The 18,039-nt window shown below is 32.9% G+C and overlaps 1 protein-coding gene across 1 annotated transcript; it reads right to left on the bottom strand.

The window, feature by feature from the left end:
• Positions 1–5,863: 5,863 nt before the first annotated feature.
• On the bottom strand, positions 5,864–16,766 carry LOC131040726 (homeotic protein knotted-1). The gene is made up of 5 exons (XM_057973673.2): positions 15,482–16,766; positions 15,084–15,200; positions 14,774–14,909; positions 6,476–6,735; positions 5,864–6,376 (listed from the first exon to the last, which is right to left on the bottom strand). Exons 1-5 carry the CDS (start codon positions 16,061–16,063, stop codon positions 6,170–6,172), a joined length of 1,302 nt encoding a protein of 433 aa, XP_057829656.1. The 5' UTR covers positions 16,064–16,766; the 3' UTR covers positions 5,864–6,169.
• Between the last annotated feature and the right edge of the window lie 1,273 nt (positions 16,767–18,039).

The raw sequence follows: 18,039 nt of genomic DNA, 5'->3' as shown, positions 1-18,039 counted from the left end.
TAGAACCTTTCAAATTTAGCAGTAGACCAGGGGCTCATTGACATATATTTATTTAATTAAAACAAATAATAATTATGAAGTATATTATAATATAATTCTACATTAATAACTTAAATTTAAAATAAAAATATATACAATTAAATAAATATATTGATAATAAATCTAAAATTGTTTATTCTTTTATTCCTTAAAACATGTCTTGAGAATATAAGTTATGTGCATTTTAACTATGATCATCACAATCTAAAAGACTTTGATTCACATATTTCTCATTTAATAAATATCTTTTATCTAGTCTTTATACACTTTTATCTTTGAATCTACGACGCATATAATTTACATAAAAATATTAACAATATAATAATTTATAAATAAAATAATAATAAGATAATGAGCATGAGAGAATTAATTTCAAACACTATTCTTTTCAAATAATAGAATTAGAAAGTAAATATTATTTATATATTATAAAATAATTTGATATAATGTTCTATGAATTGTATAGTTTGCTATAGTTATAAACATGTATTAAGTTTTAGTTCATAATTTTAAAAAACAAAACACTATTACTAATTAATATTTTTTTCAATTGATCAACTCTTATGCAATCTTCTCTCATCAAAGCTTCACTTTCTTTTTAATATCATTTATACCGTTCATGACATTATAAACCAATTTTTTTTCAAATTAAAACTCCAAGATCACAAATGTTAATAAATACTTTAACATGTGAAGCTTAAGAAAACTTATAAACATACATTTATTATTATCTTAACATTATCATTATCATTCATCATTATTTAGTTTTTTTTTGGTGACACTTATGTCTTAGGTTTCTTATTCTTCAACTCTTTTTGTTAATATCATTTATGCTTTGATTTCCTAATTATTATTTTTAATTATTGATTTATTTATTTTTGATTTGGGAAACTTGTGGGAAGAGATTCTTGATTACTTAGCATTTGATCATTCAACGAAAATCTTAATTTGATTCAAATGAAGAAATGGGAATGTTTGTTTGATTCTCACTTACTTGGGAGGCTACTTGTTAGCCTATGTTGATATAATATCCATTTGATGAATTTCAATCATCAATGGACCTTTCTCAATTCATATGAGTAATTAGACAAGTAGAAGTTGTCATTTCTTCTTTTACTCTAGTTCAATGTTTGGACTATCGAGCACATATCTAAATACCCATATAGCAACCTTCTAAAGGGTTTCTCTATTCTATCATGAACTTGGACATATAAATTAGACTTTGCTGGATGTTTGCAATATAAATGGTGTTCAAAATCAATTGCTAGTATACTGTATCATTTACTATTTCTCATGTACTATGTGTTAAGGCTATACTATGCCTCTGTTCCGAATCAATTTTTTGTGCACTAATTTATTAACCTTTTCTCATGTATTAAGGGTCTACTATGCATCTTTTTCCCTAAATTGAAATCAACACTTTGACAAATTGTAATGAAACTCAAATAAATGTCAGTAACAATCTTAAAAATATTAGAATTGCAACACTATTGTCATGACAATGCTAAAAACTAAAGGCCTTAATTCAATCAAAACCTTATTTTTTTCAGTACGTCGGAGGTATCTCCGTGATCCAGTCGAGCGATCCAACCTGCCTTACCTTGGGCTTACTTTATATTGCCAAGTTGGGCCAGGAAGGGGCAAACTGAGGCGAACAAATAACATAAATTATAAATTAAATACAAGTAAATTTCAAATTAAAAAATATAATTACAAAATTCAAGAAAGAGTAAAATAAACAATATAAATTAAATAAATTAAATTTCAAATAAAAACGAAAAAGATATGTAAAATAAATTAATTCTAATATAAAAATTAAAATCTAGCTAAATTAAAATATTTCTTTTAAAATTATTTAATTCATTATGTACACACATAAAAATTTAATTTTAGTTAAATATTATTTGCATAATAACTTTTATAAACATAATGATCTCTTAGCTTATCTAATATGCATAAATACATACACAAAAGAAAATAATATTATGTATGCATGCAATATTACAATACATGTTATTTTTATATATAATTCTTAAGTAAATAAATTAAGTAATTGTTATGTATAAAGAATATTATTTAAAATATATAGTAAATAAATAGATGTATTTACCTAAAAGTGATTTAATTTATTTGAGAATTATTATCTATAAACAATGAAAATTTAAGAAAATTTTTAAATAAAATATTTTTTAAATAGATAAATTTATGTATAAAAATACATAAACTTTAATTTAATATCAATATTATTTTTAAAAATTTAATGATAAAAAATAATATTATAATTCTTCAAAATTTCAAAACTTGGCATAAATGTAAGACAAAAGGAAGGGTTGTTGAGTTGCATTCATAAAGGAAACCACAAAATTACACAAGAAAAAAAATCTAGATTACATAAATTTTAAAAAATAAATGTATTTATAAAAAATGAATAATAGTTAATACATAAATCTTGTATTTATTAATGATTATTTAAGTTTTTTAATTAAAAAATTAAATTTTAATTATTTTTTTATATAAATAACATATATTATTATTATTTTTATGTATAATATATACAGTAATATTATTAGGGGTTCTTCCCATAATATGTTGGTTAAGGGTAAGGGTTCTTTACTATTTGTACTTTCCATTATCCTACTTTTTAAAAAAATATATAAAAGAGAATATTTTCATTTAATTTATGTTTAAAATTTGTTTCTTTAATTAGTTAAATTAATATAATTTTAATTGTAGTTATAATTATTTTTGTTTAGATAGCTAAATTGAAAAATAAGTTGCATATTTTAACATGGTCGATAGAATGTTGAATTTTTTTATTTTTTTTAGAGATATATATGTTATATTGTTTACTAGAGATACTTTAAGGTGTTGGAAATAGGGGGTCTTAATAAACAATATATTGTTTGCTATTAGTTTAGTGAGCATGTATACTTCAACGATTGTTAGGTTATGTTTATTTATATTTTTCCTTTTATATGTTATGATTCTCTTTGGACAAATTTTGTGAAAGATGGGCAAGTAGAGTTATAGTTTTATCCACCAAGCAAAGTGATGATATTCCAGCAAATATCTTCTAAAGGAAAGTTTTGCAAGCAATGAACATAGTTAAGAATCACCCTATTGATCATGAAGGAGGGATGGAGTTAAATATTTTTGTGTTTATCTATAACTTAGAAGATAAGTTTTGCAAGCAATGAACATAGTTAAGATTCACCCTATTGATCATCAAGGAGGGATGGAGTTAAATATTTTTGTGTTTATCTACAGCTAATTGTTTGTGTTTATGCATAGTTTGTTTTTCTTAGATGCATTGTATTTTGTAAAGACTAATAGAAGATACTAGTAGTGTAGTAACAACCATATAAGTTCTAGACCTCTCATGTGCATGTGTTTGTATAGACAGAATACATAAAATGAAAAATTTACAAGAACATGAAAATATAGATCAACATATGTGACTAGTTGTAGATAAACACATGTTAAATATAATTAGAGATATGCATGCTCTCGAAAACAATAATATAAAACAAATAATCTTTTTTAAACTTCTCCATTCACTCTTTAATTAATAAATAATATGTGCTTCAAAAAAAGCATCAAACAACAATTTCTTTTGAAAACGATAATGGCAAAGAATCTTATGTTACAGACACACAGACACACAGAGAGAGAGAGAGAGAGAGAGAGAGAGAGAGAGAGAGAGAGAGAGAGAGAGAGAGAGAGAGAGAGAGAGAGAGAGAGAGAGAGAGAGAGAGAGAGAGAGAGAGAGAGAGAGAGAGAGAGAGAGAGAGAGAGAGAGAGAGAGAGAGAGAGAGAGAGAGAGAGAGAGAGAGAGAGAGAGATTAATGGCTAAGAAGAATTTAATAAATTTAAAATGTTTTTTTTATTAGTTTAGGGAACACATAAATCTAGATATTATTTCTAGAATGTTTTTATTTATTTTTTGTTTTTCTTTTGGTTCCTTCTTTCATTATAGCTCCACGTTTGCAAGAGTGAAATGTGTAGCTCAAAATTGAAAATCTATTGTTGAGATGCTAAACTATGTTTTTCACCATCCTACTTGCATCTTCTCATCTACCTACTAAGTCCTACATACTTTCTTTTCCTTCTCTTTGGTTGTCATTTCTCCTTTTCTCTTCATCTCACTCGAAGGGTCACTTTTTCTTAAAATAACACACCACAAATTAGAGGCTACCACTAGAACACAACCTTAGATGTTGCATATAGAAACCTAACCAGTGATAGTAACTAAGAACAAAGGTTCTCATAAATGCAAACAAAGTCTTTCTAATATTATCCAAGTAGGTAACACAAGTCATATTATCATTGACACTAATGAGTAAGTCACAAGAAATAATTATGTATGGGATTTTAGTAAATATGATTCCTCTAAACTTAAAAAGAGTTTTCTATTATGTATGTATGTGCTACTGAAACTAATAAAAAACAACAAATTATAACTATTAAACTCTTCCATTCATGTTGATATTGACTAGTAACTAACATACAACTGATCATTAGCTCCTTTATTATTCCCCTTATGATCAAGAAGGTGATGCCTATCTTTTCAACTCTATAAATATTCCTTTATAAGAGCCTAGGTGAAAATACCAACAATTAGATAAACTTTAATTCTGTAATTCTACTTATATAGATTTTTTATAATATTCTAGATTACACTTTTTGACTTATATGATCTATCATCGAAGTTCGACAAAATAAATGATTAAATTAGAAATTACTTAAATAAATATTTGATAAGAACAAACTTAAAAGAGGCAAATAATTTGACTTATCTTGATAGTGTGAAAGAAGACTAAATCTAAATTTAATTCTCAACTATTCGAAAAGCTTTGCTTGGAAACATACACCCTTCCCAATTGTTAATATAACTAAATATTCATTGTAGTTACTCATGTTTACTGTTCTATTTGTATTTGTTCCCAAGTGTCATGTAAGTGCAACACGATAATTTTACTTCATTTCATTTCATATTCGCTCTTCCAAATGCCGTGGAGATTGGTCTTTTAATGTAAAAAAATTGTATAAATGCCTTTAATGTTATAGGCCAATACAACATTCCAACATCTAGTCTCTCAAACATGTCATCCAATGACCAAAATTATCATTACTCTCATTTTATGGTGAAACGATTACAATCTAAAAACTTCAGACTTCACTTTGACCATTTATGTTTTGGACAAGACGGTTTGTTTTACTATTTTTTCTTTAAGAGGTCGAATGGAAAGCCTGACGTAAAACGTAGTAACAGATCTTGTTACAAAGAAAATGTAACAAAAAAATAAGCCAACCGAGATCATTCCACTTAGCGATTGGCCCAATCTTTTAAAGAAATGCTTAAGAAAATCCAAAGCGTTTAACCATGGATTAGTAGTTTGTATGATATCTAATATTCGTTTCATCATTATAGATAGTTGTAGGGTATGTGTTATATTTTTGTGATTCCCACTGTGACATATATTTCCAGCAGTGACATCCTTACGTGGTGATTTTAAAAAGCCATTACTCTTTCACCACCTTCATAAATCTTGCACACTTTCAAAACAAAAAACCAAATCTAAAATACTATCGGGGATATCGTGCACTAGTCGTTTGCGCCAATTGAAGCGCATTGAATATACAAAAACAGCTCTATATCACTCTTGGAAATTATTTTACTCCTCACTTTCCAGCGTGCCTCAACACTAAGCACACGCTATGAAAATAAACCTGTTTATCATATTTATTCTAAATGATTTCCTCACAGCAAAAACTCCTTTTAATAGTTGGGGGAATATATAAAAAAACTTTGTATAGCCCTGGATAATACAGTGAAATGAAATTTCATATGATATTCCAGCCCATTAGATTAAGATTTCATGGAGAAGACTAACACAACGCGGGCACGCAGTGACACAATGATAAATAAGCCTGATATAGGCAGCGTTTGAAAAATCAATATATAAAAAATACACATTTCTACCAGGTGGGATTACATTAGAATTAATATATTAATCAAAGAGAGTATGCAGGAATTATCTGCTTTTGAAGCGACGTTGGTGTCATGACTGGGCATCCTGAGAGGCCACAAAATTTAAAGCGTTGCAAGCAGAAAAGAAAGGCCCTTCCTTCAGCAATCTAAATGGAAGGCAGATCCATCTGGTATGAGATGTCTTTCGACGTAAAAGGCATTACGATGAGGAGTGTGGGTTTCCATTACCACGTACTGAGATTCCTCAGTAGGTTTCCAATGGCGCTTTCGTTGGTTTATAAACCAATTATTAATTTGCTTCTGATCTAGTCCAGTATATTCAGCCAATGCTACCTTTTCAGTCTCCTGCAGTGAATAGTGAAAAAGAAAAATTGGTTTCCTTTGTCTGGGAGAAAAGAGAATTAGGGCAAGAAATTGAATGGTAAACTTGCAAGAATAACTTACCGAAGGATAAGGCCATTTGTTGTGTAGAGTCCACCACTCGAATAGTTTCTGTCGAGCGTCTTTGGGTAACTTTCCTTTCTTCTTCTTCTTCATAAATTCTTGCTTCAGACTGCTTAGGTAACCACTATATTTACGAAGAAGACGGTCCTTCAATTCTCTGTCTTGTGAATGGTGATCCACTTCCTCGAACTCCATTTCTCCAGTGCCGCAATCTCCCTCGTCTGAAGACCCACCTCCCTCAGTTTTCTCATCACTTTCGGCTGCAATGCAAATCCAAGTAATTGACCAAATTTGCATCATACACCTTCCACAGATCTCAACTTGAGCCCAAGAACACCATACTAAAAGCAATAGCAATTCGAATATAACTTGTAAATGCATTCACAGGGTTTCATTAACTACCAAAAAGTTTCTATTTAATCACATTTTGAACTTTCATGCCTACATAATTAAGTCTTTCGGATGGATATTCTTAATCCAATTGAATGGTTTTCTGAACTCAAACTGTTGAGATGGAGATTGAATAGGAAAAGCAGATTTTGATATTTTAATTTAAGGCAACTTACTATACAGGATTCTATTCTTGGCTGCTCATCTCGCGTGAAAATGAATTTAATAGAATTGCATATTTAAAAATTTGAGTACTCAAAATTTGTAGCAAAATAATATATGGGCTGAACTGGCTCCTATAATTTATGTATGAATCTTGTCTTTTTCTTTTTATTCCAACGTTCGCTTTATGTATGAACCAGATGATTTTCCTTCGAATTATCTGAATCTCAGGTCTACTCTTAACACGCGCGATATGCAAGCTAGCTGCACCATGCACCGTCCTCTGGTTGGATAAGACCACATTCAAACCGAATCTTGTTCATTCTATAATTTTTCATTCACAGCATGCGTCCAGCCTTCACAAAGAGGATTGTGTTGAGTTAGATAATTAGTAGCTTCCTGGTGAACACAACATGTTGGTTCTAGTTTCATGATAATGTTGTCTTTTGATATACAAGTTTTCCGCATATATTTAAAACCCTCTTTCTGATTCATAACACCCATCACCGAAGTTATCTATTCAAAAACATGTTGGTTATGCCAGCACAGAGAAAGAAATGTTCTTTTTCTTAAGGAATTTCATAGCAAAAATTACTGTACAAAAACTTTCTTAGGTCTAATGTACAAATGAACAAAAAAACACAATATTTCGGATGAATAAAGAGCAATCAGGTCCTCCAGAGGATCATGAGTAAAATCCTGAAGTCGAGATTAGTTTTGAATATGTAATATGTTGTATGTCAATATCTATATTGGTAAAATGGAGAAGCGACGATGTGTTGCCGCAAATCTTCTGCACTCCTCTACAAGTAGAAATAATTATATGGAATTGTAGAGGATAAAAGTAACAGTACAGAAGTTTCTTCTCCATGTGTGACCCTTCGACTTCTCATAATTAGCAGCTGATCCTTTTGTAATTCGGGATTCCTGCACATCCTCAGCACGAGATAGAGAGACTACTTCCATAAATCCATCACCAGATTCTCCTGATCGGCTTCAGATTGTGATCTCCTCCACCCAGCCATAATCACCAACACAACCCATGCTGCAAGAAGTTATCAGCAACTTCGAAGAAATCGACATTGAAAGTCAAGCAGATGGTTTTATTAAAGTCCTTGAAGATTTCTTAAAAAAGTCTCAAAAGGTTGGTATAATCTCTATCTTCTTTCAGTTCAAAGGGTAGAATAATGAGGAGAGGTCTTTCGTAGTGTACAATTCTTGTTATTGTTTTACAGCATAACCAAGATACTCCATCCACAAGTTCTCATACAGACAAGCTCTAAAACTGGGATTCCATCATCCACAGTGGAGAAATTTTTTCACAATTTGTTAACCATCACACAGAGAAATTGAAGATTGACACTGAGGTTAGTTATTTGCTCGCTGCATTTAATAACATATCTTAACACAGAGAAATTGAAGATTGACACTGAGGTTAGTTATTTGCTCGCTGCATTTAATAACATATCTTGCTGTCGGTATATTATCTGAGTCGTACTTTCCTTGAATTACAAGATAGCTTTTTTCAGTCGGGAGAAGCAACAAAAATTGTAGGAAATATACTTGAGCAAATTAGCCATGTGCATTAGGAAGTTTCAGGGCTTTCCATGGTAGGATATCTAGTCTCAAAATGTTCAGAAGTATCAGAATTTGAAGGGTCACACATGGAGAAGAAACTTCGATGCTACTGATCTAGATGCTAGTAGTATCTGAGGGAAATGAGCCTAATTTGTTAGAAACTTAGGGTGTGTATTAAAGAAAATAAATAAAATCATTGCACATTGAACTGGGACTGAATGAAGGGCAAAACTTTGCAGAAGAACAGAGAAAATTGTGTATATGATCTATTTGTATTATATATTGACTGGCTATGAATACAGTGGAATATATAATTGCATTATCATCTATGAATCCTAGTGATACGCCTCGAGGGTCATGAGTCGATTTCTTGAACTGGTAAGTAGGTCATATATTGATGTCATACTATATAACTGTTCTTAGGAAGAGGGAGGAGTTATGACCAGGCTATGATGAGTGATCACACCTTGACCATAAAGACTTGTGCCAGAACCAGGGGATTGAGGTCTGGTCTAATTATTAAGCATTTGTAATATTGTAAATAATATGATCAGTTGGAAAATGGCATCCCATTTGAATGGAATTTAAGATTTTATGGTTATCATTTGTAATACTGTAAATAATGTGATCATTTGGGAAATGATATCCCATTTGAATGGAATATTAAGATTCTAGCTTACTTCTCTCTACCATGTTTCATAGTCTTATGACACTAGTAAGAAATCATTAAGCTGAGGGCTTATTTAGTGGGCTATGAATAGCTATTTATGATGTTGACTAGCTATTTATAATGTGTATATTGTAACTGGTAATAACTACTCCTATATGGAATGCTTGAGAGTTACTTTAAATCATCTAGTCTTGTGAGTCAAATCAATCAATTGGGAGTTCCATTCTATTTGTGGAGTCACACTTGGAGGTGGGTTGCACAAGTTGAATGTGGACTTCCTTGACTAGCATTTGGCTTATGGTTTTGAGCTTATAATCTTTTAAAACTGTCCTAGGTTTCTTGGTTCTCTTTAGCTTCTATGTCTGAGGCTTGGGATGGACATAGACATATTATGTCCAATTTTCTTAAAGTTGTGTTGTTCAAAAAACATGTCCAATTTTTTTGTAGGGCTAGGTTGCTGGAATTCCTTTTAGTCTAGAGTAGTGATCTCATTAAGACCCTAAGGCTTCTCCTTCTTTGGAGTTTTTTTTTTTTTCCAGGGTTTTCATTGTACTTTTCTTTTATTTCTGTTCTATTTTTTAAATGTAGTTACTATGCCAAAATACTGTTGAAATTAATTAGATCAGATATAACTTTAAAACATCCCGCTCATAAAGTTAAATGAGAAATCGTTCCGTATTTGCTTTCAATTTAGACAACGAACATTGATGATGTTCATTTCTCCTCCAACAAATCCATCAAGCTCAACTATAACCAGGCAATGTAATCCAACATAATGGATGAACACAAAATACTCAATGAAGATATAATGGATAAACACAAAATCCTCAAAGAGAAGATAATTAAGATCTTGACATCAACTTAAGAGTTTGCCAAGTTTTTGACTCTTAACATGGCAGATTTCATCTTTACGAATCACCAACCATTGAACTCAAGTAGGTAATTTTTAGAGGGATAGTTTGATGAAGAGCTACATAGAGACAAATCCATTTGGTCTCATTACCAATAAAACAAAAGCAAGTTTGCCGGTAATCCTTAAGATGGTCCAAAGATGACAAAACCTCCTTTACTATAGAGATATCCATGAAATCCCTCAGCTAATGGAGGAAGTAAAACTCACCAGATAGTTTTAGAAAATTTCGATAATCGTGAGTTTTTCACAGCTGAGAAACTCATTGATTTACTCACGGGCAAGTTCTGGCGTGTTTTGCATTGAAAACCATGTTAGAGAACTTGGCGAATCTATAAGATAAGCTCATGTATGCCAAAGTTTTGCTGCGTTCTGCAGAATTCTGCCAAGTTTTGTTAAGTTTTGATGAGTCGCAAGCTTTAAAACTGTCCCACCATATATGTAATCAATTACCTCGTAATGATGTTTGGAATCTTTTTGTGATAAATCTAATGTAAAGTCGAAAACATTCATTTGAGAGAGCGCCATTTCAAAAAGATCAAATTCTATAAATGGCTTTGGGAGGAGATGGTACAAACTCCATTCTCTTTAGCCATTTCCTCAATTAAGAATATGTGACTGGGTTCATTTGGTTTATCTCTTTTCTTACAAACACCTTTAAACTTAGTTCTACGAAACAAACTTTCTTAATAACAATTTAAAACAACACATCAAATAGACTGACAATGGTTGATAGAATTAACAAATATTCATCATGCAATTATTTTCAATGGGATTGGGAACTTGCACTTCGATGGAGCATTGCATGGAACTCAACGGATGAATCGATAGAAATAAGATAAAGATAGGGGAGGAGTGAGAAAGCACTTACAAATTAGGTTCCCACAGAACTAGTATCTTCCCTTCATAGTCAAGGAGTTCGGTACAAAGACTGAATGCACATAATGTGTAAGTGCATGTATCATTCACCCTCGGCATTAGGAAAAAAAAACAAATTGCCTTTCACATCCAATCAATAAAAATAAAAACAGTAAGCTTTATTGTACCAGTGTGTAGATTCATTTAAGGTGCTCAATTCAGAATGAACCTTACGTTATGAAAGTTATGACTCCACCCTCAGCTCAAGCAACCGAGATAATTCTTCACATTTTTAGTTGACAAGGTGAATCTTTCTTCTTACGAACCAAACACTTTATTTTACAATTCACCCGAACACTTCTAATACAAGGATTACGCAATAAATAATGAAATGTATCCTTCACCCAAAAAATGAGCAAAGAAAACTAAAGAGACTCGAGCACGTTAGGAATAAACATGCTCTTGCGATTCAATGAAAATAATTATATTATAGATTCATAGAAATAGTGTGGGGATTATATAGTCTACATGCTACAAATCTCAACAGAATATCTCATGCACAAAAACATTGCGTGAAATCTTGACATATATGAATGATTAATTTGATCCAACATAAAAAGTAGTCTTAAAAAACTGCTACATAATAAATCAGGCATCACAGAAAATTCAAGAACTTACCAAGTTAAAGCTTCTAAGAAAAGAAATTGAGACCACATCAGTGAGAAAATCATTTAAAAATAAAGGAAATTTAAAAGTTAAATTCTTGATGTATGATAACTTCTGGTTTAAATTGTGTATAACATTCACTCAGTGATCCATTATAAAGAATCTTAAATAGAGGTAAGAGAGACAAAGTGAAGTAATGACCCGAAAATAAACATAAAGAAAAGAGGAGCGAGCGGCGTAAAACAGTGTGGACCAAAGGATAGCTAATCAAAAGTTAACTTGTTTTCAAACACAAACCAAAAACAATTCTTATCCATTCCACATCATCAATGACAGGCCACTTCGAGGATGCTCTATGTTGCATCGTCCATGCGTTTAAAAAACACATTTCACAAACTCATTAATACACTTAATGAATAAAAACACTTGTATAGAAATACTGTTAGAATGCCCATGAGAGTATACTATAGCCAATTCCAATTTTCTCTTGGTTTCTTAATGCATTCAATCAAACAATGGTGTATACTGCTAGAAAGCTTACCCTACATCATCTCACCAATCATCTTTGTTTTTATGTGTTACTTAGATAGAGGTACTACAACTGCATTCGTCCAACAGACCTCTTCGCAAACACATTAATCTCATCCATATATGATGTATTCACAGCATTGCACTGCAACATTCCATCTTCATCTTCTTCTTTGACCTACATTTCTCTCTATGTTTATTTCTTTGTTGTCTGCAGCATCTCCATTTTTTGCATTATATTTCTTGATTATGATGGTTCTTAAACAGATTTAAATCTTATCTCCATTTCAGAATATATTGCTGTCAATATGAATGTTATAGTTCCCCCTTCGTCTTTCTTTACCTCAGCTCTATCTCCAATTTGGGAGCATACTGTCAATTTAAAAGCTATTGTCCTCCTCAACTTCCTTGCCCACAAACAAGCAACTTTCATTGTTCAGAGACACCTTTGCCTTAACCTTTTTGGCATCATAGCTTCTAACCTATCATCTTGCTACCACCAAAAAGGGACATAAGGCTGCTAAATGCATTCTCACCGGTTAACCTTCACAACTTTATTATGCGGTGTAACAGAAGTTGTTACTATTCATATCTAGAATACAGAAAAAAAGTTATCACAGCGGCTAGCCAATACCTACTAGTCCTTTGAATATTCACCTAGTGCCTAAAAGAAAACGCTCTTACTAGTTTACCTCCAAATGACTTCATCGAGCATAATTACAAAACTTGATATTACCCAAGTCAAAAATAAAAGCTAAGGTACTGATTTTCAGGTTACGGTTTACAGAGAGACCACATTGTTTGTTTTCCAGATACCTAAATATATATTGTTCAGATTTGTACTTTTGTAATTCAATCCTTTGACCAAGATTATGATTAGACAGGCCTCGCCAATCCATTGTATTCTGAAATTCACCCCTTGTATGAGAAAACAACTCTCCCATCAATCTTATTTATGACTCTGGTTCAGAGTTGAAATATTTACCACTCATACTTAATATGGCCTTTTACTTCAATAAATTCTGATAAAGCTAGGTCAATGGTATAGCCTACAATACAGTATATTTACTACATGTTATCCTTGATCGTTACTAGACAGTAACAAGTACAATATGTGAAATTACTTTGAGTTACTATCCTCCATGTAGAACATGGAAGCACAGAATGACGAAAAGCATAGAAAAAATTCAAGCACTTCAGAAACAATGTTCATATTCTTCTAATTCTTTTATGCCAAGCTTAAATTGCTCATTAAGAAATAATGATTTTGTGCTGGAGGAAATACTCATAGATGCTGTAATAACTCCTGGGACGTTGCATGATACAACTATTACTTTTGTTTAATATATGTGTTTGCTTAATGACTTCAATGACAGAAATTTTAACATATCTAATAATTTAAAATTTTAATCTAAAACTTTTATTGCTCTAGAACTGTTTTCTAATATATATTTTTCTGTGATGTATGATTGTCTAATGACGAGAATAACAAGGATTAAAAGGATAAAAGGAATTCCACTGGCTAAAAATTATATCGTTTTGGGAGAAAACCAATCATCATAAGAAGGAGCCAGCTTGAATACAAGAGGCTGAGCATGTCTGCTCGATATTATTCCCTTCACAAAACATGTCTATTGAAAAAATCCCTTCTCTGCTGATTAACCTATATCAATACCATGCCCTACAGCCAAAACAGAATACAGTACCTCAATAATAACTCTTTCCTTTCTCTTGGTTTTTAATATATGAGCAGAACCGAAGTCTAAAATCTGATTAATCCGACGAGATGTTCAATAACTTCCATTCGCCTATTCAAAAGATCGTCTTTTAATCAACTGTATATTTTAAAATAATCTTTTATCTACTGTATCAATATAACTATAGGCCTCGAAAAAATTCAACCTAATTTACATGCTTAAAAACTCACTACCACTGCTCATCTAACCCTTTTAAAGATACCTGAACAATAACCTACCGTAGCATACTGGATTATTAATATGTAAAACTTTGATGGGCTGTTGTTTATTCGATTATATGCTATCCCCACTTGATCCATGAATAAAGTAAAGAATGATTTCGTTTTGGAAGAATTAGTTCTTATATATTTACTTCTCAGGAACTGTAATGATTTCCGGCAGACGAAAAGGCTCAAAGTATAATGTTTTAAACTCTGACTGGAGACCGTTTGAAAATTGAAGTTGCAGTAAGGAGGGCCAATAGGAACACGACTAGACATCTGCCACACCGCGCTCACGTCATCTAATTGTGTGCTTTTTCAGAAACCTTTTTCGTCCAGAAGACACTAATTTCCTCGGCTGGGTAGGGTGAATCTTGGAAGCGAATGATTAGCTATTTGAATTTTTCTCTTGCTCTACTACTGTCTCAAGGAAAGTAATCGTACTGTTCATAATCATGGTAAATCACACGACAGTAGATCGACGAAAGACCAGATTAGTAAAATAAGAAGCCTGTAGATACAAAATCCTGTTTCTTATATTGAGATATCAATTATAACATACACCAATCAAAACATTACCTGAGGGTGAAATTCTGATGGTCCCTTTGGTTATAGAACTAAGCTGATTTTCAATCTTCTTAAAAAACGCCATGGCTTCCTTGAATGGCTTTGTAAGCTCCTCTTCGTACTTAATTAACATATCATGGTAAGCCTCCTGATAAACAACCAAAGAATCAACACATATTTACCAGTATTCCTAAGTTTTACTATAGTTAGTATGGATTCGCATTCCAAGTATTTATCGATTAGAAACTCGATTTGGGTAATACCAGAAGTATTGGAGTTTAGAGTGACGTATATTTAAAGCATGTTAAGCATAGAAAATCACCATGAACCGGTCAAGTTCTGGATCCATTCCGACGGTGATTGTTGTTCGCCTCTGTCGATTTTCATATTCGTTGGCAATCGAATCCAAACGAGCCACGACATCAGACGGAGCCCCAACCTGAATACACAATTCCAGAGAACAAGAAAGATATAATCCTTTTAGCTACTCATCCAAGAGAAGAATACAAAATGTAGAACAACCAATATTATGTGTAACAGTAAAACCCTGGCTATGGAACCCATTTCCTATGTGACAGAAAATATAATACAGTAGATTAGAATCAATTCCATTCATCCAAACAATCTCACAGAACTATTGAGAACGCTCTGGTAGTTCAATTACACACAGTTATGAGCTCTGGTGTAGAGGAGGCCTTATATATATATATATATATATACCTTTTGACAGTGGATATAAGCCTCCAACAAAGAACGGTACTTTGGATGAGCTGATATTTTAACCTTCAAAGCCTCCGTTCCCTCTTCCTTGACAGCACTACTAATTGGAGTCCTAGTACTGGTACTGATACTGAAATGAGGACTATCAATTTCTCTGCCATGCGAGGCAAAAGAAGTGACCGTTGGGCTTGCCAACTGAGTGGTTTCTGTCTCGGCATAGCAATACACGGGTTGTTCTCTATGGAATTGAATTCTGCTTCCAGGATAAGGGCAACCTTCTTCGGTCTTGACAAACGGCAAGGAAGAAATAGGCTCGGCAGAAAGCAATTGGTGTTCAATTAAAGAAACAGGTCGGCGGTGCAGCTTCTCCGCCTGAAACATCGCGGCAGCAGAAACAAGGCAGTCAGCGGGCGGTGCATGAAATGATGAATACGAGCTGTGCAACGGTAATCTTCTCTCACCATCACCACGCGCTTCAAGCGCCGTCATTAGCGCCATCATGGAACTGCCAACCGCGTGACCGTAGTCGCCCATGTTAACGCCATAAGGAACCTCAGCGGCAGCATTGTTTAGATTCTCCATCACACTAAAATTCGCTCGTGTCCAGCAGATCTACAAAACCCACCGATCTACTGCGCTCCCATTTTCCTCATCACCTCAAAAACCATTCCACTCCGCTCCCCACCATATCATTCCAAACCAAAAACCTTTTCAAGCCCTAAGAAGGAAAACAGAAGGGTCGTTCGTTCTCGTTCCTTAATCCCAACAATCCTGATTGCTCTTGTTTTAGCAGGAATTGAGTTCCGCCATTAACACCACTTTCTCCCTTGCACAATCTGAGAATGCTGGGATAATAGTATTCTAGGTCTAGCAATTGAAAGAAGTAGAAAGTAAGCTGGATGGATGGAGTCCTGATCGCTCTTGTTTTAGCAGGAATTGAGCTCCGCCATTAACACCGCTTTCTCCCTTGCACAATCTGAGAATTCTGGGTAGTTTTCTAGGTCTAGCAATTGAAACAAGTAGAAAGTACGCTGGATGGATGGAGTCCTGAGAGAAAACCTGACTGTTTGCGTACGGGGCTACTACCGCAAAGAATATTACTATTCCTCATCCTTCATCATCCTTAGCGAAAAGAAAAGCCCACTTGAGTTGTTGCCAGTGACGGCAGTGGTGGTTTCCCATGATAATGTAAAGGTGAAAGAGACCAAATAAATCCTCCCTACGCTCCTCATAATCTCCAAGTTCCAACAACACCACCACCGCCTGCCAAGCTAATCCTGATTTCGACCTATTCGTCATGCGCGGCCCACCGCTACAAAAAGGCAATAGACTCATAATGCCCAGCCGTATAGTTGACGTGGTGCAATTTCTAGCCTAGATTTCGTTCCCCTATTCTGCCCGATTCCCGAGTGCCCAAGCCTCCATAATTTTCCTACGGGAACGATGGATTTCTAGGTTAAAAGTTTTACTATTCCTGTTTCATATTCGCTCCTCACGTGCATAGCAGTGCAGTGCAGTGCAGATGACAGTGAATTCCACTCTTCTCCTCAGTTCTGCACCGTTTACGTTAGTACTTGATCGGAGAGGAGCCCACTTGAGGTAGGACCCAATTTGCTGCTCCAAATGGGCAATACCGGGTCCTAACCCACATGTCGCCACGGCTCTGTTACAGACATTGAATGTTTCGGGAACCCCCTCGTAAATTTTTCCAACTATAGAGGAGAATTAAAGATGGATTAGTAATGTAGGGTGTATTAAAGGCGCCTACGCAAGTTGCAACTGAACCATACATATCCAGCGGATCCATTACATGTTCTTGAAAACAACATTTGAACAGATTAGTTGCCCTTTAAAAGATGAAAAATAATGTCAAATTGTGTTGTATTAACATCATTTGTTATAGGTTCTTTATTGGAACAGGGTTTTAGTCATGTCGAAAATACATCTAGACTTGACTAAAAGCATCATTTGTTATAGTAATTTGAGTGGTCGATTTTATTGAAATGAAAGTCAATAGTTTATTATCAAATATAGAAAGACATTAGAAGGTTGGAAGGTTGGAGTATAGTTGATGTGGTATAGTTGTTTTGGGATTGCGAATAATAAGTTTATGTGTCAAGTTTCTATTTGTAAGAAGTGATGTTAAATAAAATGATTCGGTTTAGATATTTGTCTTTTAAAGAGTAATCGAATTTGTTACAAACTTTTCTTTTTATTATATCATTTTATTTTTCAATTTACAAACATTCGCATAATCTTTTTAAATTTAAAGAATAAGTTCTTATCTAGGAGGCTTAAAATTGACATTACAAAATTAGTTTTATATTAGCATTGATATCTGATTCGATTTAAATACAATCAATACTTTATAATTAAATATAAAAAATATTTGACATATGGGTTCATGGGTTGTGAGTTGTATTTATTATGTGCCAAGTTTGTATTTATAAAAAGTTTCATTCAATAAAGTCATTCCATTTAGATATTTATCTTCTAGAGAATTAAAAAATTTGTTATAAACTTTTCATTTTGTTACATCAATTTCCTTTTCAATTTAC

Source organism: Cryptomeria japonica, chromosome 5, assembly GCF_030272615.1.
Source record: "Cryptomeria japonica chromosome 5, Sugi_1.0, whole genome shotgun sequence".
Lineage (NCBI taxonomy): Eukaryota > Viridiplantae > Streptophyta > Pinopsida > Cupressales > Cupressaceae > Cryptomeria > Cryptomeria japonica.
Note: the sequence above shows the minus strand (reverse complement) of the source record. Positions and strands in the feature narration are given on the sequence as shown.

What these genes read in the sequence shown, in the direction of transcription:
- LOC131040726 (XM_057973673.2), bottom strand. Translation starts at nt 16,063, where the DNA reads ATGGAGAATCTAAACAATGCTGCCGCTGAGGTTCCTTATGGCGTTAAC. An exon ending in CATCAGAATTTCACCCTCAG is followed by an intron (nt 6,736 to 14,773) that starts GTAATGTTTTGA and finishes TTTGCATTGCAG; the next exon opens with CCGAAAGTGATGAGAAAACT. An exon ending in ACAAATGGCCTTATCCTTCG is followed by an intron (nt 6,377 to 6,475) that starts GTAAGTTATTCT and finishes TATTCACTGCAG; the next exon opens with GAGACTGAAAAGGTAGCATT.